General features: G+C 38.5%; 1 protein-coding gene across 1 annotated transcript; it reads right to left on the bottom strand.

Moving 5' to 3' along the window:
• Positions 1 to 3,132: 3,132 nt before the first annotated feature.
• On the bottom strand, positions 3,133 to 23,122 carry LOC124266449. Its single transcript, XM_046701244.1, has 9 exons — positions 22,985 to 23,122; positions 21,510 to 21,614; positions 10,857 to 10,946; positions 8,005 to 8,075; positions 7,549 to 7,719; positions 7,228 to 7,368; positions 5,448 to 5,561; positions 3,700 to 4,200; positions 3,133 to 3,245 (listed from the first exon to the last, which is right to left on the bottom strand). Coding segments are annotated over exons 2-9 (1,170 nt in total). The 5' UTR covers positions 21,590 to 21,614; positions 22,985 to 23,122; the 3' UTR covers positions 3,133 to 3,243.
• Positions 23,123 to 23,126: the final 4 nt, after the last annotated feature.

Raw genomic sequence — 23,126 nt, 5'->3', positions numbered from 1 at the left:
GCAGTTTTGATAATTACTGAAATAACACCATCCACACCAGCAGACTTTCCAACTTTAAGGCGAGATACAGCATCAACTATTTCTAATTCTGTAATAGGAGACTCAAGTAGAAACTTATCAACATCACTAATCTCGTCGCATCCATTATCTGTATCTATTGTGTCATCATGTACATCATAGATAATATCGTCCTTAGACAACAAGTCCCTGAAGAGGCAAAACCATTCTGTTTGTGATATACTTGATACGGGTGGGGAGCCTCTTTGTGAGGGTGCGAATATTTTGCCAAAACAGCCTAGGACTGTGGAGGGTACTATTTAGTCGACATAGCCTTGAGTTTTGCACTCCACGCTTAAAAGCTCTACAGGAACTCTTATACTTATTTCTAATTTTACAATAGCTCCTACGATTCTGCTCAGTGCGACAACGCCTCAAACCGCCTAAGAGCCTTCCTTGATTCCGATCTAGCTACATTACACTCCTTGTTAAATTAAAGTTTACGATTTAGATCACCTTGTCTAAACTGTCTCCTCATACAAGATGCTGAATCTAATATACACTTTATGAAATTGTCTATGCCCTCTTCAAGAGAAGTCTCCAATTTACTAAATATTGACTCATTATTGGCATCCAAACTTGCTTTGAGAGAACTTATAAATTCATTCTGCTTGAGAAGCATCCCATACAAATTTACTAAAACTAGGGTCTTAGCACAATCAACTGTCCGGTAAGACCGGTATGTACAAGGAAACCTGAACGACAACTCCAGAGGAAAATGGTCAGAATCAGGTCTATCGCCAACATTTAACTTTTCTACGAACTCAAACAAATCAGCAGATGCAAGAAAATAATCAACGGCACTTGAGCCATTTGCTCCAACAAATGTAAACTCTCCACCTCTGTCTCCTTCTACTCTACCGTTCATTATGAACAAGCGACACACATAACACAGATTCAGTAGTACACGCCCAAATCTGTTAACGATACTGTCATGTGACACACGCTGGTCAACAGGAGCATTATCTACATCTGTATAGATATCATCATTACCAAATTCATCCCGATCTTCGCAAATAGGATTATTTTCATTACTAGTACGAGCATTAAAATCGCCACATAGCAGTACATGCGAAGTAGACATATCAGACCAGTTGTCTAATAAACACGACTCCTGTCTTTCAATGACACATCTTGAATCAGTACTTCGGTCGTAAAACGGAGAATTCACAGGGGGAACATATATACAAACAAGAAATAAGTCATTTGGTAGATTAAATACAAATCTATGGAATTTCAAACACACAAAATGTTGATTTCAGTCTTCAGTTCAACACATTTGGTTTTGCAGATGTCCTGTCTCACACATACACACACGCCACCTGAGTGTCTGCCAGATGTGGACAGCTTAGCGGCTGGGGCGAAAAACAATTGGTATCCTGTTAACCAGTTTAGATTCATGAAATCTGTTATGAACGTTTCCAGCAAACATACAACGTGAAATGAATAAAGATAATCAATAAAATCACTGTCATCAAGTTTCTTCAATAGTCCATGAATGTTCCAGATAAGAAAAGACACATGATTAGTTTTACCGGTGTCCATGTTCGTAGTTCCCTCAGTGAAGGGATCTGGGGCCTGGCCTGATTGCTACCTCCTCTTCTGTCCATCGCGCTGAGACTTACTTCTCGTTGGTGGTCTCGTTCTCTCGGGTGTCTCCGTTTCGCGTGGAGTTTCTTCATCGCGTGGCCTTGTAATTAGCTTTCCATATTTGAAATATCCTATCAGTCCCCTTTCCTTCGCGTCCTTCAGTTGTTCACGTTGTCTGACAGTGAGATCACTGGATACGCCGTAGCCGTTACTCTTCAGTGCTGCTCGAGATTTCAAAATATCAACCTTATCCTCACTAAAACGTAACTTGGCAATGAGCAGTTTGGTTTTGAACCATCACTACGGGGAGCGCCGAGTCGATTGGCACGGGCGACATCATTATTATTCCATGTTTTAGTCTTTACATTTTCATTCAAGACATCGATCACTTTGGATTTACAGTCGGTATAGGACTCGTGCCTCTCCTCCGCCACGTTGCAGATGATGACGTTATCCCGCCTGCTGAAGGCCTCCAGCTTGTCGAGCTCACTGTCGAACTGGGTGACCTTCTGCTCCATGCTGTCCATCCTCTCCGCTACCAGGCTGACGTCCTCGTTCATGACTTCTTGGTTATGACGTACGTTGTCCAGGTCGCTTTCAAGATTACATAACTTCATTTACATATGTAAACAATACATACACCTGTTGAACACGTGACCACCGGTCCAAATGTCAGGTGAATTAATGTCGGTTGAACTAAGCCCGTTGCACGTAATGCATTTGTCACTTAAATCAGCTAGATGATGATTTATACTACCTACTATCACACAAACATTTTGCTGCTACTATAAAACCGCAATAAATCATCAACCTAACATATATTATATTTCTGTTTATACTTTCTGGGCGAAGTACAGATGCTGGTACTTTCTGTACACACGGTCAGTGATCTCCGTCAAAAATGGAAATCTGAAAAGAGGTACTCCACATACAAACTTTTAGTACCCCACTGACAAGTGTAAAGTAGAGATTAGGTGCATGACTTCGAGAGTGTGAGGTTTCGAGACCCGGATGGGACACAAACCTCCCAAGCACTAGAATCTGAGAAATCTCACAAATAAAACGTGTTACATTTCGCCGCTTTCTAAATGACATTTTGTTGATTCATAATTACATATGATGAGAGTTGTTTTTAAAATATTGGATCTACAATAATGGCTTCCTCACCGTTGAGCTAGTCAACGTTGTAGTGTCAACACGATGTTTATCTCTGAGTACATCACCAACAGCCTGGAGGTCATACACGTCCCTCACAAAGTGGTCGACTCCTGCGTCAGCATCTGACCAGCCACTCCAGCGGAGGTTCACTGTGGACTGAAACAAGTCATATGAACGTTCTTCCTGTTTACAGTTAATAATCAGGTGTAAAATATAACTGTGATCATATACTTACAGTCTTGATAACATCGGGAACAGTCAGCATGCTGCCAACACAGGCAGTAGTACCAGTACAGTGATAGGGATCCACCAGGTCTATGGACACATTAAAGGTGTGGGTCTGTGTGGCACCGTTGTAGTAGTAGGTCGCTAGTGTGTTACTCTCCTTGTTCCGGACCTTTACATACCCTCCATTACTTGTTGAATAAGTGAATTCAATTCTGAAAAAAATGTTCAAATTTGACAATAATGATGATGGAAGTTATATTAACTTCTGTAACTTATATTGAAAGCTCTGTAGGTTACTAATCTTCAATGGTTTGAGAACATACATAGTTTTAAAGGTGGCCATCAACTATGTATTAATTATGCATGGAACTGATCAACGTAAGCCATTATAACTCTCATTTAATTACTCTTTAGTTTTACTTTTAGAAGTTTGTATGACATCCAGATTCTAAATTTGATGATGAAAGCAGAAATTTAAAATAACACCTCGTGTCTGAAATGTAGCAAACCTGATTGGATCTCGGGGTAAAAATTCAGGCTCATTATAGCATTAGCAAAAAAAGCCCACAACATCATCGCGGTAAGAAAGGTGTATTTACATTCATTGAAACAAAAACAGCTATAGAATCAAATCGTGTCAAACAGATTCATCTTCCAAGTACTCACACATCTCTGTGTTGGAAGGGTAGAGGTAGTACAGACGTCCATGGTCGGTTTCCTTCACAGGTGTACAGGTCTGTGTCCGGGCTGCTTCGGCTGGCTCCTCCACAGTTATATACTTTAGTGGAGACAACACCTGCAACAACACAGTGATCCTTGGTACAACAACACAGTCAGGTGAGTTGATAATGTTGTTGAGGGGGATGATCATATGTTGTGCATATTCATACTGTTCAATGCTGATATTAAACGCACCTCTCTTGAGTCTGAATGAAGCAAAACCTCTGACGATTCCAACACGGAAACCTTCAATGAAGGCAAGTCTGGATGGAGGTACCATTCTGTATTCTGCCGTAAACCTGTAGTACATTCTGGATGGAGAGTTGATGTTTGACCAGCTGGTGGACTGAGATGGACCACTGTTGATGTTGGGAGGTGCCTCTATCATGTCCCCGTTGCTGTCGGTCAGTCTAAGGAGGTTGAAGTTTATTGCGGGCTTCTCAGTTACTGTAACATTCATCTACAAATATACGAACATCTTTCCTCGTCTATGACTGAAATACACTAAGCTTTAATTAAAAAGATTTATATTTTCGTTGATACTTCTAGGTAACACTCAAAGTATATATTCATCTGGTAAGCATTTGACAAAGGTAGAGGTACAATGTGACTACCTGAATATGAAATGTGAACGCTAGTGAAACAGATTCAAAGACTCAGAATCAAAATTGGGTGAATGAATCACCAGGTTATGTCACCAGGTGTGTGAAATTCAAACCTAAACTCAGTTTTTTTAATCTATTTTTTGAAACTCTGATACAGCTAAGTCTGAGAAAAGAGTTGATATTTATAAAACTGTAATTATTATCTTTGTTTGGGTTGGCAAAATCAAAACAAGGTAATTTGCCCAAGAAGTTTAATTTAAGAGCTTCCGGTACATCGATGATTCAATAACCATCAAATCGCCATTTGCCTCCCACTGATTTACCCACCTGAACTTGAACTTAAGGAGACAAGTGAGACCGCCTCAACTGTTATTTAGATCTATTCATAAAGAATCAGAATGCCAAAAATACAAAACGACTCTCCACATGACTGTATGACAAAAGGGATGATTTCAACTGCCAATAGTCAACCTCCCTTTTATGTCGAGCACTAACCCAACAGCTCCAGCGCATGTGCCCTCCCTAGCATGAATGAGTATGATCGGTAAAACAATTAGGTAAATACAAGGGACACTACTCTAAGTTGCTGATCACAATTAGCAACGTCCCACGAAAGTACACGTACCTGTTGTAGATTGTGGTCTCAGGAAATTAGTGAGTAGCTACGAACCTAATAAAATTTCAATGTCGACGGTATCGCCGAAATAATTCCTTCGTTGTATCCATGTAATCTTTCAGCGGTTTGACAGCCATTTTGTTCAATGACTTTAGACAAACACTTTGTATTTAAGTTTGCTACAACCAAAACTTAAGAAATTGCAAACACATGCATGTTGCTTCACGAGTAGATATATGATAAGAGGAATCTTACAAGTTTAGTCAGAAAAGGTAAAGAAATGGTTTTCTCAAGACTTCAGTATGTTTTTCAAACCTAATTTCTTTTGTAAATATCGCCATTTCTTCACGAACATTTTAAGCATGCCCTTCGGCCTCAGGCAACACCCACCATTCACTCACTTTGCTCTCAAAAGAAAGTATTTGTTTATATTTTGTTTTTGTTGCATGTAATGCTATAATGCGTCAACTCACTTGTCTGACAATGTTTCCCTGTGAAGCCGCTGGAGCAGGCACAGTGACTGGCGTACTCGTTCCTGCAGGTCCCGGGATAACACCGGGTGCTGTCACTCCGCCACGAACACGCCTCTGTTGACACAAATGTACGATCTAGGATTCATTACAGTTACACATCAAGTCATATTAACTGACATGAAGAAACAGTTTGACGTCTGCTGGAAACTAATTACACAATGTTATGGTGCCTTTCACTGGGTACATTGTCCGTACTTAGTCTATCTTGTGATGATATGTTTGTGGGTCGGAGGCCTTGAAAACAAACAATAAACCATCTTAATCTTTAATGTGTTTTCTTTTGTGAAATGTCGACAAGCCATGCTATCCTTCCTCTACTTGATCTGTTGTCAGAAGAACTACATAAACATTGACTGTGTAGAGCTGTTAGTTCCATGTTCCTCACTTGACTGGAAATGATTTTCTTAATGAACAGAAGATTTGGTTAGGTTTAGTTGTTTAACGCCACAACATTCCAGTTAAATAATCGAGTCTGGACCAGACAATCCAGTGATCAACAGAATGAACATCGCTCCACGCAGCTGGGATACGTTGACATGTGTCAACCAAGTCAGCCAGCCTGACAACCCGATCCTTCTAGTTGCCTTTTACGACAAGCATGGGTTACTGAAGACCAGTTCTAAACCAGATCTTCGCGGGCGAAGAATAGAAGAACGATTCCATGATTTGTGACATAGACATTGAATCAATGACAGATTTATGGATAACAACTCTAAAATAGTCCACAGAGGCACTGTAGCAACTCTTCCACCTTCCTCCAAACGACCTAAAGCAGATCCAGCCCCCATCAAAGAGTCCCTACATTAGTAAACAATCACACCAACTCAGCAGACTCCTGAAACAGCAAGCAGACATATATACTACCTTCTCACCATTGTTCAGTCTCTGCAATCATGCTGACGGAAGAATATCACTAACTGCCACAACCCGAAATGTGCTTTTATACACTTACTGCAATTGTGGAGAGAGCTACATAGGCGAAAGATCCCGAACCATTAACACCCGAGTGAAAGAACATCCTATTTGCGTTGCCAATTTCAGCAGCAAATTTGAAATCTCTGATTACATCAAAACAAACCAAAATCACTAAATATACTGGACTGACAACCCCATTTTGCAGACGATCAAACTGATTTCAGTAAACGCAAACTCATTTAAGCCATTCACATGAACTGCCAAAAGCCCGCCATCAACAGAGATCAAAGATGTTTCATTCCTCCGGCCTGTGATGGACTCCCCAGACAAGCCCTTTCAACTATGTGACCTCTTTTCCTTTCTAAACTATCATTTTATTACATCTCTAATCCATTTGATCATTCATTGGTTTTATGAACAAACAATTATTTTGAATTATGTTGTTTTATTTGTTACACCCAGGCTATATATACCCTGCTGCATGCCTGCTCGACGACGTTAGAAGAATCTGTACCGTTACAATTGCAGAATAAACGTGTTATCCATATATTGGTAATTGATAATTAGTGTACCTCCAAACTCCTAAAATACCACTCAAACAAGTCATTGAAATATGAATCAACATCCCAGAGTAATATTTTAAAATTCAAGGCTGTTTGTACGAGTTCCATAGCTCGGTAAATTGGAAATGAGCAGCAATCACAATGTATCAAAATAAGGACCCTATTTGCAATTGATCGCTATAATGTTTTCCAACTGCTATTGTTTTATATTCAACATATTATTGACTCGATATTCAACTCACGTATGCATGATTTGTTACCAAAAGAAGCCACATAAGCCCTGTGTCCTGGCTGGTCCAGCACGACCCCCTTACAGCGACGACACACCTGGTTGCTGCTGCTGGTGCATGTCTCCAGGTCACAGTTACTGATGGCGCTGCACACTGGAGACAAAACAGCTAACAGTTGTGATATGCTTAGTAGACAACTGAAAAGGTGATGTGACATTTCTTCGTTTTTGTAAAACGGTACACAAGAACATATCTACTCACACACATATGCGAAAGTGACCGAAAGGTCCTGAATTAAAAAAAAATAATGAAAGGAAACCTATGTACACGTACTTCTGCATCGTTCTCTGCTTGGGTAAAAACCTTCATTACATTCGGCACAGATCCCAGGGGAAGTACACTTGCCCCCACTCTTGTACTGTGTCGTGCCGTTATTGTAGACTATGTGAGATGACCTGTAGTCGATGTTGCAAGCAGCGGAGAGGATCTGATTGTCACATATAGCTGCAATGTGTAAATGGTGTTTCATCATTACATCATTATGATTGAAGATGTTCATGTAAAATCAAAAGAAATAGCAGTATTATATGTGTACGGTAATAAAGGGGATTAGAAGAATCAATGGTTTTTTTTATGATATTGCCTTAGTGAGCCTAAGCTGAATCGTCTGTACATGAAAATCAACAGATGACCAGTCTAAATGTTGTTACCAAGTTATACAGATCGTCAGATCATAATCACAACCATTGTAGTGAGGCTTACTCAACCCAAGTAGCACAATTCACGTACGATGTGGGCAGCCTTTGTTATCTGTTGTTCTGTACCCTGGTTTGCATCTGAGACTCTTCTTTGACACCTGCCTGTTCGGAAAAGTCAGAAATCATGTTAATACTTCTTATTATCGTCAGTATGGAAAGTTGTATAAAAAATATCCAAACAAGCATATTAAACGGTACAAAGATGAAACTAGCAATATGTTAAGAAACTAATATAAAATTCTCCCAAGCAATTCTGGAAATCAATTCTTGAAATCCCATAACACACAAAAAGTGGCAAAACAAGTTTAATACTCCTAGTTTGAAAGAATTTCATGACTTCTTCCAAAATAAATAATTAACGAGAAGTGTCGCCACGATGTAAATGACATTAATGACTTTACATTACCTTGTGATAATTCTCTATTGAATAACGATATCACTGCTGAAGACATAGCCTCAAGGTTAAATAGACTAAATCGTAAGAAATCAGCAGGTATAGACCAGATTCAAAATAACTATTTAATTGACACTTTTGACATTCTATGTGACATTTATGTTTCGTATTTTAATTTGATCTTTTCATCTGGCATTATGCCCGAAGCCTGGTCAAATGCCCGGGGTCATTCGGCCTATATATAAGAGAATGGGTAACCCTTCTGGTCCGAACACATACCGGCCACTTACCATTGTTAGCTGTTTCGCGAAACTGATTACCAGTATTTTGAATGTTCTACAATAGGTATCTGGAAATTAATAAGATTTTAAGCGCTGCTCAAGCAGGTTTCAGAAAGCAAATGTAAACTCTAGATAACTTTTTCACATAACATATGTTAACTCAAATTTTCAAGACATCGAGAAGAAATTACACTGTGCAATTAATGATTTTTCCAAAGCTTTTGGTAACGTTTGGAAATAGGTATTTTGAAAAAATGTTAACAAATAATATAGATGGAATTTTTTTTGAAGTTAGTTAAAAATAGGTACAGTAACATCAAATCATGTCTAATGGTTAATAACCAAAATTCTATTTTTTTAGTCACTCTAGGGTACGGTAAGGGGAAAACTTATCACCATTAATCTTTTCATTATTTCTCAATGATCTAGACTTATACCTGGGAACCCGTGAAGGTTCGGATTAGAATTGATCTTCAGTAACCCATGCCTGTAGTAAGAGACGGGATCGGGTGGTCAGGCTCGCTGACTTGGTTGACACATGTCATCGTATCCCAAGTGCGTAGATCGATGTTCATGATGTTGATCACTGGATTGTCTGGTCCAGACTCGATTATTTACAGCCCGCCGCCAAATATCTGGAATATTGCTGAGTGCGGCGTAAAAGTAAACTCACTCACTCATGTATACCTAGGAGATACCTAGGGGTTGCAAAGGGATAAATTTTAATTGTGCAGATGATGATTATGTATTGATGTGTATCAAAATGTTTGTTTTATTGTATGTCGATGATGCTATCCTCCTAGGAGACAGTGCGAAATATTTGCAACTCTCGTTGGATGTATTTAAAGATTATTGTGATTGCTGGAAACTTACGGTAAACACAATAAAACTAAAATAATTTCTGGCGGAGGTTCTTGAACACAATGTTCAAAAATGTATTTTCGATTTTGTTCGCAACCTGTTGAAACTGTTGATTTGTATACCTAGGCATTAATTTTAATTAAAAAACAGTAGACCTAATTATGCAATTAATGATCTTTTATCAAATTCTAAAATAGCAATGTTTGCGCTCTTAAAGAAATCTCGTAATTTAAACCTAGCTCTAGATCCCCTTTTAGACTCTTCGATGTTTTTGTATTACCCATGGTTTTATACGGGTCCGAAATTTGGGGACACGAAAATATTAATAATTTTGAAAAGATCCACTTAAAATTGTTAAAACTGGCAGCTGGTCTCAGTCAATCTACCACTAATTTCATGGTCTACGGGGAGTTAGGAAGAGTTCCAGTTAATATCACTATTGCTATGAAAATGATTGCTTTCTGGTATGGCCTACAAGCTGTTCCTTATCCAGTTAAGTTATCCTCAGGTTTGCATCAACTTAGTACGTTAGATAACACTCTCAAACAATTATGTGTGGTTAAGTCACATTGAGAGTATTTAAAATAACTCTGACTTAACCTATATTTTTAAAAACCCTAGTTCCGTGTCAAGCCATTGGCTGGTCTCTGTCTCTGTCACTAAAAGATCAATTCATACAAAAGTAAAATGAAACTGTGTACAGTAGCTCTAAAGGCACTTATTATAAACTATTAAAGGATAACTTTCGAACCATATCTGCTTTTCCCAAAACATATCACAAACCTAATAAAGTGGTTTACAACCTCTAATCATTATTTACCAGTAGAGACCGGTCGCTACCAAAGACAGTTAAGAAAATGCCATCTGCCAAACTGCCAAACGATAGCGATGAGTTTCATGATCTGTTTAAATGTTCATATTTCGATAAGTGGTCACATGTTAGCTATTGAATATTCATACTGTAAAATGTTCCTGTACCACCGCTGTGGTTTGTTGGAATAAAGACATTGAAATTGAAATTACAGACGAATGCGCTGACTACTGTCACCATATGTATGTGCAACTTGTTTTTGATGCAGTAGGTTTTCAGCCTTAATGAACAGTGTCTATAGCATATGCTTTGATATTTCTAACGAGTAACTGCTTCAACTAAATTTTATATTTTGGTTACTTCAGTTCTGTCAAATAGTTTGCCTTTGTACTAAGCAGTGCCGTGACCGTTCGATTGATGTTTGCTCTGAAATCATATACCAGGACTAACTAGTACCATCTGGATGATGTGGTAAGTAGTATACTGATGAAAATATATTGCAGATAAGAACAACAACAATAACTGAAGGTGTTTACCGGTATCTTGAGCATCGACTCAAACCCCAAAAACCACACTTCGTTGTGTACTTTGATGCCCTGTAGGTTGTTATCGACTCTACATTTTCACTGAAAAGAAAGTGAGGTTTAGTGTTTATCGGTAACTGTTCACCACAAGCATGTATATACTATACTATTTATACTATACTGACCAGCAATAAAAACGTAACTCAGAATTAATGAAAGTTATACTTTATTCAGCATGAGTTTGCATTTGATACTTTAACACAATTGTTTTGATTTCTTGAATTGCGTTTCTTTTGTTGGTCATTATATATCGGATCAGATTTGTTCGGACATCATACGTTTCCGAACCGTAGAATTATTCGATCTATAATCAGTATCGTTGCATGTGTGTGTGTGTGTGTGTGTGTGTGTGTGAGAGAGAGAGAGAGAGAGAGAGAGAGAGAGAGAGAGAGAGAGAGAGAGAGAGAGAGAGAGAGAGAGAGAGAGAGAGAGAGAGAGATTTACTGTACATATATTTTACCATTCCTGTTTGTGGGGCCCGTTTCACAAAGCCCTTCTTACCGGTACGACCTCGTAAAGCAGGTCGTTTACTTTTACCCTGTTTCACAAAGACCTCGTATATTTACACTGTGCCGTAAACAGCCCAAAATTTAGGACCCCAATTGACCTGTCGTAAATGCTTTAGGAGGTCGTAAACACTACAAAGATGGCGTCAACGTTTATGGCACTGCAAGTGATTAAAACGCGCTAACAAAGAAGACCTGAGAAATTTTGAGACAGGTCGAACGTGCACGACACTCATGATGTTTTCTAACTGTGCAGTAAGTTAGAGCCCCAACTGAACAAACCTACAAGGCGTTCACATGCTATTCCGACCTCCCTGCAAGTGTTGTGTGCACAGAGGTATTTGGAAAAAGGGGTTTTCCTCAGTGAAATCGGGGATCTCCATGGAGTATCCCGAGCTAGTGTGTCAAGAATACTCCGCGACACCGCTAGTGCTCTGGCCGTGTATCTGGACTTGATTAAAACCCCCTGGGTGCCACAGGGACATATGTCCTTCCTCTTCAACCCTCACTTTGAAGTCCAATAAAATTCTAAATATGTCACGCACACAAACTTCACAGTTTTGTATTCTGCGGGAAATTCCCTGTTTCTTGATACCATCCTTTAAAATCTCAGACAAAGCTAAAGTGCTTAAATAACCTTTCAAAATAGTCTTTATCGTAAATGTCGCCATACACAATACGAAATCACGATTCACAGCATTATTTGCTGTACAGTGTAGACAGTATGTTTTCAAATGTGAAAATCGGATAATTACTGGGAGTACTGAATTTCCAAAAATAACATATTAATGATCACTGAAATCAGTTTTTCAAGATATCACTAATGATAATCTGAAACGCTGCCGATGAACCTAGAATCAGCGAGGTCAGATACCATAGGAAGGTCACGAGTTTCGTATAATTCGTATGTAATGAGACCGAGTGTGGTATTTTATTTATTACCCACGTCTTACCTGCATAGAAATTGACAAAATAGCGTAGTTTTTGTTATTTTTAGGCTTTCAAACCGAAACCGGTTTCATAAATAGGTTTTGTTGAGGACTAACCTTTGCACTTCTTTTGACATTCCTGAATATGCGCAATTGAAAATAGTTCTTGTTTTTTACTTAATAATGAAGACAAAATTTGTGGAAACGGTTTAAAATTTTAATAACAGCAAACACAAGCTTCAAGAGAATCAAATATTTCTCATTATAGAATAATAACGAAAGATCAATTTGCAACTCGCATCACCCCGCATGACATACCGTCAACCGTCACTTCACGTGTTAGTTTAAGTTTGAGTCGGCGCTATCGGTCACTGGACACGAAGTGGAATTTTCAGGCTTTCCCTCGACCTGACAGTGGTTACTACAGAAGTTAATGTTTATTGTTCCACCATAGATTGGGGCAGAGAATACTGAGTTGACAAACTCAGAACGAGCAGAAGTTGGTGTCAGTGATGGCCTAGCATATATGCTAGCAGTGACTGCATTGGAATGTGACGCCATGGTTTGCGGAAGGGCAAGGTCACCATCACAGGAAATCATGTTACTCAGCTGACGGTGCTGGACAGTTGTGATACTAGAGTAATTGTTCACGCTCTGAATGTTTTTGTGTCCCGAAATCTGCATTATCTCAGTCCCAGCAACACCACTGGAACGAAGAGACTGAATCATGGTCTTTCTAGCTGAATGGTTTGTCAAACGTTTGCCGGTAATGCCAATTGAACTAGCCATTTTCCTCATTATGGATCCAAGTTTATTTTTGCCAACGGGGCCGCGTTTAAACCAAGGATGGTTATCTGTTAGAGCTGACTTTGAATTTGTGGCCAAATACAAAGGCGTGTCAGGAGAGACGTAATCTCTAGGACGGAGACTGGCGTACAACGTGTACAGGGATACGGGACAGTGAGCGTCGTTAGTGGCCCATGCAAGGGGAGCGACGTCTCGGACGTTGCGGATGTCACTGCCGGTGCAGGTTTTCGTTTGGCGTTCATTATACTCCAAGAACTCCCCTCCATCAGAATCTGATTTCACCTGAATGTCTCTCCGTCTGTGGTTTAACACTTCGGATGCCAAAATGCCTTGTTTTGTTCCACCACAATGTGTTTAATATCGCCTCTGGATTACTGGGACCTAATTCTCCGGAATCGTAGAGTGTTTGGATTTCCTCTGGAGACAGACTTTCAGCCCTATTAGGTAAGTTGCCGAGTCCCTCACTCTTCAGGATCTTTTGTTTAGTTGATAGAACCTCGCGTACTTTGGAGAATTCCCTGTCATTAAGTAACGACTTTTCGTACCCTCTACCTTTCAAATATCTGTCAAAACTGGACAGTTTTGATGTAAGTGAGCTGGGCTCATAATCCTCGCCATTAGATTTCTTTATTTCAATGAAAAAGGTGCACAAAATGTCACACAGTTCTGGCGGGGGTATAGTTTCAACTGGTCTTGTGTCGCCATTTGACTTCATGAACTTCATGAGAATGTTTATGTCATAGTCAGTCTTTCGCCAAGTGTTTTGATTCCGATTTTGTTGGATGTAACTGTCGATGTTTGAACAATCATAGCTGAAAGAACTTTCATCATTTACCTCCTCAAAGAAGTTATCTTTCATAAATTCTTCCAAAATATCCTCCGGTAGTGAAAGCTGATCAATGTTAGTGGGAGGGGCCATTGATACAGTTTCAGGAACCACAGTAAGTCTGTGTCTGTGTACTTGCCTTATTTCCCCATCCAAAGTTTTGACATTAAAAACACTGAATGTTCCCAGAGGTTTAACGGTGGAAGTGACTCTCCCTCGAACTGTTCCATCGATTTTCACGGAGTCATTAACACGAACGGGAGTGGCCATGTTTTCTCATGAGCAAAACAGCAAAACACAGCAGACGAACTTTTATCTATTTTCAAAAAACTGTAAATTAATTAGAATTTGTGATTGATACGTATACTCGAGTTCTTGTAGTTTTTAATATTTAACTTTTATGTGTTTTTGTAATATTTCAAGTAATCACGATCATGTGAGATGTCTCGTTGTAGTAACATTTGTAGAATGAATGAATTCACGTGTTTGTTATGAATGAAAAAGTAGTTCCGTCACAACGTGACCTAACTGAGAGGTCATCGGTTATCCAATCAAATCGTTAGAATCTCAGGTCAAGTCGTTACGACACAGGTCAACGCGATACGACACTCGTGTGACGCACGAGATTAGTATGCAACTACCCATACGTTGACCACGTGGGTAATAAATAGCAACATTGACTTTAGGTCCTATAGTGTGCAATATTCAATATATTGGGACTAATATTGCAGTATCATATGAACAAGTTAATGGACAGCGATTTAATTCAAACCTTGTAAGATCAAGTAAAACTGATAATATTAATGGAAATGATTGATACATTTTATCTTGTAATTTTCAATGGAATTTAGTGAGAGAATCCAAAATAATTCATTTATTGATATTTTTTTACGATAATATAACCTGTACATTGAATTAAAAAATAACATTTTTATAGTTATTCAAACTGTATTTCTATTTTGAAATACTTTGGGAATAACAAGATAAGCAGGTGCCCGTTCGGTCTCGCTTTATGCGTTGCTATGCAACAAAGTACCTCTTATACAATGTACGACATGGATTTAGGACCGAGTCGTACCACATGGATACGACGTCTTTGTGAAACGGTCGTAAAGGAGGTCGGAAGAGGGTCGTAAACAAGGTCGTATGGGCTACGACCTCCTAAATTTAGGAGGCTTTTGTGAAACGCGGGCCTGGTTTTCTACGAGCACAGACACAGCTCTCTTGCCAGCGGAGTACAAACATGTAGGACTCATTGGTAAACAGGAATGAAATTCTCCTCGTTTTAAGTTCCAATATGATAAACTGGTTTGTAAAAATGCATAACAAATACTGTTTTCCCCGAATTGTCTTTTGCCATACTAATGTGTTTCTCTGCGATATAAGGTATTGTTATGATATGCTGGTTTTGAGGCAATATCAGTCGGAAGAGCGACTGCTACTTTCATGACATGTTATGTGAACGAGGGTCGTTCAAAAAGTAGTCAGCCTAAAACTATATTCTCGATGTCCGATGTTTGAAAAGCTTCCATTTTATTTTGGAAGAATGATTAGCAAATCCACATCCAAAAAGCCACATAAGTGGGTAATGTGGTTAACGATATATTAGTCATCACAATACATTCATGTATAATATTTCTTAAATAATTGCAGAAAATGAAAAACGATCTGTCATTTGGTACCTCTTGGATAATGATATGCCCTCAGTGAGTGAGTTCAAATTTTACGTCACATCGGCAATATTTCAGCCTTATCGTGATTAAAAACAAATTATAATGTCATAAGAAATCATAGTAAATTCTAAAAACCTGTCGGCGAAGGACAGTAAAAGTAACTAGAATATCACAGATATATTTGTAAAACTAATATGAAACTTTAAAATATCTTAACTATGTAATACAATATAAAAACAGGCTATAGATCGCCAACAACTAAAAGGTAGATCACAATAATAGGGACCATGGGGACTTACAGTACCTTTGCTACCTGCATGGACCCTAGCTGGATTTACACCATCCCTTCAGCCACTGGCATTTGTAGTCAAACTTAGCCATACATTAAAATAACACATATTCTACGATTAAAAACACGTGGTCTGAACGAAAACTTTGAATGAAATGGGACTTGCATTGCTTCTCAGGGGGGACACTAATTTTTACGCTACTTCAACTCCCTTTGAAGGTAATGCCACTAACAGTCAAAATAATAAATGCACTCTCACAAATTTAAAGTCATAGTCTAATTACAATGCATATAAAAAAAAAATCAATTAAGTCAATTTCCTTTAAAAAGGCAATAATTAAATGAACATGTAAAATAGTAAATAGGCCCTTCATCCTAGTTACATTGAAATAATTATCCCTTGTGATGGAAAAATCAATACAGTCAAGCAAGACATGGTAGTGATAGTGATTCTTTCATCACAAGGGATGCAAATTTGAGGATCCTCACCTTTAAGGGTGTATCAAGAATGTACAATGCGGCATCGTCTTAGAATGACCTCTTCAAATCTGGACTTACAACCCAAGTATGTGTAACCGATAGTTGGTTTTATTGCATGTAATTTATTAATACCTACTTGTTTGTCCCATTTCTTCTCCATAAGATCCCGGATGTAATTTAAAACAGGTATATAATCAGTGATAGGTATCAGAAGTGTCACAGATTTGTTGAGAGCGGCCTTTGGAGCAGAACCGGCCATTGTGTTACCAGTGATTCCAACATGGCTGGGCAACCAACAAAAGACGATGTCATATTGGCCAGTAGCAAGATCATTTTGCAATTCAAGTATTTCAATTAAAAGATTATATGACATATTTTTAATGGCCTGAAGATAGAAAATCTGAAAAACAATATTGTATTGTTTATATTAAGAGTGTTTATTGATATTCTTAAGAGCAGATAAATGACAGTGGCACTAGCAACTGCGCCACCATCCTTGGATCCATCTGTGAAGATTGATTTATATGGTTTAGGTGTTTCTTAGCTGATTATATTCATGTTTGTAAATTAGTTCATTGGTTTCTGATTTCTTAAGGTTTGTTAATCTAAAATCTTTCCAATTGCCAAGGTTGGAAGGAAGCTGGCGAAAAGGAGATTTATTTTCAAGGTCGATATGAGCAGCTGAAATGAAAGGTTTAATTCTTATCTAAAAGTGTATGGTTGCTTTTGCAGGCTCCACCATAAACGATCGAACCATAATCGAGTTTAGAACGGATTAGTGCTCTATACAAGTGAAGGAGGGTCGACTGATCACCTCCCCACTGAGCATTGGAGAAGACTTTAAAGAGATCTAATGCCTTCAGGCATTTTGCCCTAAGGTATTTGACATGAGGTAGAAATGTATGATGATGGTCAAATATGATACCCAAAATGTAGCTTCCTTAACTACTTTAATGGGAGTACCCGATAGATGTAAGCCTGGGTCCTTATGTGGTGTATATTTACGACAGAAAAGGATGCAGTTAGTTTTAGATTAAGAAAACTTAAAGCCATTTCGTTCGGACCAATCATTTATTTCATTGAGACAGAGCTGCAACTGGCTCTTAAAGGTCACATGCAACCACAAAATCAAACATAATTAAAACACAATTATCACTTATTCATGACATATAATATACATTGCTGGTTATGAAAAAACATATAACCAAAATTTTAAGAGTACAATCGCAAATAAAAAGTGCAATATTGTGTACTTGGGTTTACTTCCCAAGAAACGAAGCAGCCGGGATACCGAACCCAGTCAGAGCGGGTGTGTGTGCACTCAAGTGTAACGGCTGGTTCATTTGCAGATGCCCTCACGGCTCATTGTGTGTGTATATATAGAGATGTTGGGTTTTGTAAATACATGCTCATTTTTTGTGTATAACATTTTGCAATCAACAGACATCATAACATGTCATGTGTTCAAGTATCACACCTGCCTGTCTGTGTAATTACATAATGTGACAGAGACCGAACTCGGGCCATAAATCAATGCATTTTGTTTATGGTGTATAGCCTGATTGGTGTTAAGTTCAAATTGCATGTGGTCAGTGATAGCAGCTGTGTATTGAATATTGTCATTAGCAGACGGGCAGGCAGACACACAGGTGTCAATAAAACAAGACATTGAGTTTTGTCTGTGACAACGACATATCTATATCACAGTTAGAAATTCTGTCAACGCTCAATAATGACATTGCTTTTAAGTATCGAACTGAGAAAGTGACTCGGTAAAAAGAACGTGTGGTGAAATAGACAAATGAAATTATTTAAACAGTTAATTTACTGTCATAACATATAAAAAGCTCGTGCCTGTGATATATCAACAAAACACTAGAAAAATAGCTCACACCAAAGCCTTCACCGAGTATTCACCGGACAACGCGTTATTTTTCAACTTTATAAGTTGAGTTTGCATTTTTTGACGATTTGTTTCGGTAAGTTCATACCGAAAGGTATCAGAATCTGCAAAGTTGTGTTTTACGTTGCATGTGACCTTTAATATTGTGCATAGTTTTACCTTTACATGACATGTTAAAATCATCAGCAAATAATGACCCATCAACAGAGACATTTAATACTTTCGATAAACTATTTATTTTGATACTGAACAACGTTACAGATAACATGCTACCTAGTGGGACACCTTGATCTTGTTTGTAAAATTCAGACAATGTGGAACCCGCAAGCATCTGAAAATGTCTATCTGTTAAAAACTGTGATATGAAATTAGGCAAACGGCCTCTCAGTCCCATTTCATGAAGATCTTTCAAAATTCCATGTTTCCAGATTGTATCATATGCTTTTTCGAGATAAAAGTATAGATACAGCGTGTTGTATATTGACCATAGCATTTTTAACAAACGTTTCTAATCTAACTAAATGGTTAATGGTACTTCTGTTTTTCCTGAACCTACACTGGATATTCGTAATAAGATTATTTGTTTCTAAGTACCATATTAGTCTGTTATGGACCATTCTTTCCATGGTCTTACTAACACAAATAGTAAGTTGATCAACAATATTTAACAGGGTCTCAAAAGAGGAATCAGGTAAATGTTTAAGTAACTGATAATAAATACTATAAGCGCCCGTACCAGTAAAATGAGCTTGCCCTAAGGCAGTATTAGTTCATGAATGGAGAAAACCTCATTGTAGTCCCTCACCATTATCATAAGTAAAATTGATTTAATTATTTTCAGCTTGTTGTTTCAATTTTTGAAATTGTGGTGTATAATTTGATGAGGAGAAATGTTGACGAAGATTCTCCTAATTTATTGGCTATGTCAGATTCATCAGTTAGTAATGTGTTCCCATTCTTAAGATGATAAATACCAGATGTTGGTCATTTACCCTTTATCCTTTGCACCATATTCCAGATGTTGGACATAGGTGAATTTACGAAAATATGATAGCTCTATTTTTTTAATTTAAAACCTCACGCAACGCGTTCGTGTTTAAATATAAATTAGAGCTATTTATAATTTGGTTTAAACATATTTATTTCCAAAAGAGGAACCGGATTGGTAAACAAGCAGTATGTTGCTTATCTGAATACCGCTCTGGTAATTTCGTTACATACCTCTGATTTTCCAACACAGTATGCTTATCTACTAATTAATCCACCAGATTGGTCCATGAGCCACCGCCTTCTGGGCATAAAACATCTAGGCAATTTACAAAATGACAGTTCTAATTTGAATTTCCAAGGAAATATCATTAAGCCAAGACACTGACAGTAACATTTAATAATATAATATATTTGCGCAGCACAATATACATGCAAAGGGCGTGGCATGACCAGCCGATTGATGTAATCGGACCCATTCTACCACCCGTCTAGGTGAAGTAAGGGGCGAAGTGGTGTGTTGGGCAAACGAACGCTGTTCCTGGAACCAGTGCCCTCAACCTCCAGACCCCCGTCCTTCACCGACACAGGCGCACAGCCCATGGCAAACAGGTTGCCCAATTCGGTCTTACGACCAGCAATGGGGTGCTGTGGACCTATATGCCCCCGGGTCCACAGAGGGGTGAAGATCCATTAGCGTTACCCAGCACCCACCACGAGGAGGTTGCCGGTGTATGCCCGGTGTATGCCCTCAGATAATATCATATAAAATAAGTTCAGTATAGCACTGGATGACTTCCCGTCATAATCAACATTCAAAGATTTGGATTGCTTGATTTATATTTAGACGGGAGCTGTTTTTAAGGACAACCCTATTTTTATCTTGCCAAAACATTGTGTCTAGACACATTGTATGCAAACTGGCACTGTCCCAACGCTCGAGAATACAGAAATTAAACTGTCTATCTGGTGATGACGGGATAAGTGAGTGAGTTAAGATTTACAGCTACATCAGCAACATTTCAGCCATATTGTGACTAAAACACGTTTGGCATTCACCATAAATATATGTAAATTATAAAAACTGTCATCGAAGGACGGTAAAACCAACTAGAATATCACAGTATCAAGAAATAAAACTAGCATCTCCCTCTAAAATTGGATTTCAAATTAGGACAACACAGGATAGAAATGGGCTATAGATCGCCAACAACTGAAGGTAGATCACCATGATGATGGGATAAGACTTATGAAGGTGTGACAGATATATAACATTCCTTACATTGACCACCTTCTCTGAAGTCAGTATGTATTCACAAAATGTTCACGTCCTGTTATGTCATGTTGTTTCTCTGGAAACTGATCATGAATACTACTACTACCACTTGAACAGAAACAGTAGGGTCTGGTTTTGTTTGGACTTTATGCTGATTTGAAACTGGTACAACAAACAATAAAACAATGCGTTACACTAAAGATTTGTTTCTAGTGCAGGTCATACGCAAGGATGACAGATCCAGATCACCTGAACGCTAGAAAGTTTGCAAGCGTGGATAAATATCAGAAATGAATACAATGCGCAATACATGAGATACACAACAACCATTTGTGTCCGTATCGAGCGTGAAAACAATATCGAGATAAATTCGCATGACTGTGGAGGAAATGCCTCTGTTCACCCAGCAGAAAATGTGTACCCGGTGAGATAAAGTCATATGATAACAACCTTCTAGCGCCCAACAGGCAGCTTTGGTTATCGGGGGTAATAATGTTGTGCTCTCTGTGCGCGCTTTGAGCATGCCCCTTTGTGGTGTGGAGTATTGCGCGGTATAGGTACCCTCATTATTATTAGTAGTAGTATTATATAGGAATGACAGACTTATTAAAACATGCACGGTAACCATTCCATTTTTGAGCTAAAGAAACATCAGTACATCTTTCCACAAGCTTGCCTGTGTGCACATAATTTAAACAACAATCCAGAAAAGTCTATCGGCTTTCAAATCTGAACTTGCCCTTACATTCGAAATGCTTCAGATGCGTTTCATGCCCGAGAAATATGTACATTGACAAGAGTACTGAATGAGAGAGTTAATACTTAAAGTCACATCGGCAGTTGTTCAGACATATCATAATAAGACAGGTTTTACACACATATTAATATTTTTAAATAGCTTTAATGAGAAGACAGAAATGTTTTCTTACCCATTTTCTTGCAAGCCTGTGCTGATATACCACACAACAAGTGTACAGACCCAAAATGTTATATAGTATTGAACAGACATCGTACCTCTTCTCCGTCGACGTTCACTGAAGGATAACAAGAACGTATTGCTGCATTCTATTATAGGGTTGTTTTATACATTGTGTAGCAATATTCCCTAATGTTACACATTGTACACGTAGATTCAGTCAGGGTCAGTGATCTGCTATATTTAGACTTGTACTGGATTCAGACAGAAAGATCTGGAAAGTACTGCAGGGTGCTGGTTCCGGTGTCTATTGCCTCCAAGAGCATTGCTTTTTCTTTTATATATAGGAGGAGCTGGCTCTTGCCTCTCATGTCACATGAGAAAAATGCATTGTGTAATGATCATTATACCTGGATACTCTGCCCAGTTGCAAGCTGATTATAGTTGCTGAGAGGTGAATATCGCAGATCTTGGATTAAATTGCCTTTGGATTTGTATTGCTATTATTTTGTACTGCCATTATAGCGATACGTTTGTATTGATTTGTACTAATTTGTGAACTTTAAAACAATTGTCTCCAAATCACTTTGCTCGGATGTTTTCTGGTTTTACACAAAGTTGTTTTACTGACTGATTCTCGGTTTAGTCTCAAGTTGGGAATCAACAATTCATACCCTCACATGACAGAAACACAACAATGCATACCGATTCCGCACTACAGATGAAACCTGTTTATTCAACCCTAGAAATCTGATGGGGAGCCAAAGAACTTTGTGAAAGCTTGACTGCCGGTGCGGGATGCTTTTGGACAGTAGTAGGTAAACTAGTGGTAGAACATTGCTCTTTGTTATAACAATTACAGCGCTCTTTGTTTAGTGAGTGAGTGAATGAGTTTACCTCTACGCCGTACTCAGCAATTTTCTAGCTATATGGCGGCGGTCTAATCTACTCTGGACCAGAAAATCAAGTGATGAACAGAATGAGCATCGATATTCGCAACTGATGATATGTGTCAACCAAGTCAGCGAGCCTGACCACCCGATCCCGTTAATCGCCTTTTACGACAAGCATGGGTTATTGAAGATCAATATTCTAAACCGGATCTTCACGGGTACTTTGTTAAGTGAATATACAGAACGGGTATGAATGTTTAGCTGTATCATGGCATCTCAGTTACCTGGCTAAGTCACCTCTACACAAAATTTGAATAATTATTTAATCTATCATACTGGGCTTAGTGTAATGGTGTTCAGAGCTATCAGTAGAACAGAGAATGTCATGAAACAAAAAGATTTAATATTCTATACACGAACCATATATGGATAAATAAAGATAAATGCATATGTACTTACGTTTTCAACCGTCATCTTATCGTTCTTGGTTTTGAAAAGTATACATTAATGACTTTTTGTCGTCACAATATGGCTGACATATTGGCCATATGATGTAAACTTTTAGCTCACTCACTCACTCTTTTAAAAGGTATACCTCCAAATTATGTCTGTCTGTGACGAGACGAACAATCACAACAGTTATCTGGCCCGCTGGTATGGCATCCGTGTAATCAGCGCAGCTTTACCCTGGGTATAAACAGGTCCAACTGTCGATGAGGCCAGTAGTTGAAGTGAGC

Source organism: Haliotis rubra, unplaced genomic scaffold, assembly GCF_003918875.1.
Source record: "Haliotis rubra isolate DU_JTF1 unplaced genomic scaffold, ASM391887v1 Scf1257, whole genome shotgun sequence".
NCBI lineage: Eukaryota > Metazoa > Mollusca > Gastropoda > Lepetellida > Haliotidae > Haliotis > Haliotis rubra.
The sequence above is the reverse complement of the archived record's forward strand: the minus strand, read 5'-3'. Positions and strand labels throughout refer to the sequence as shown.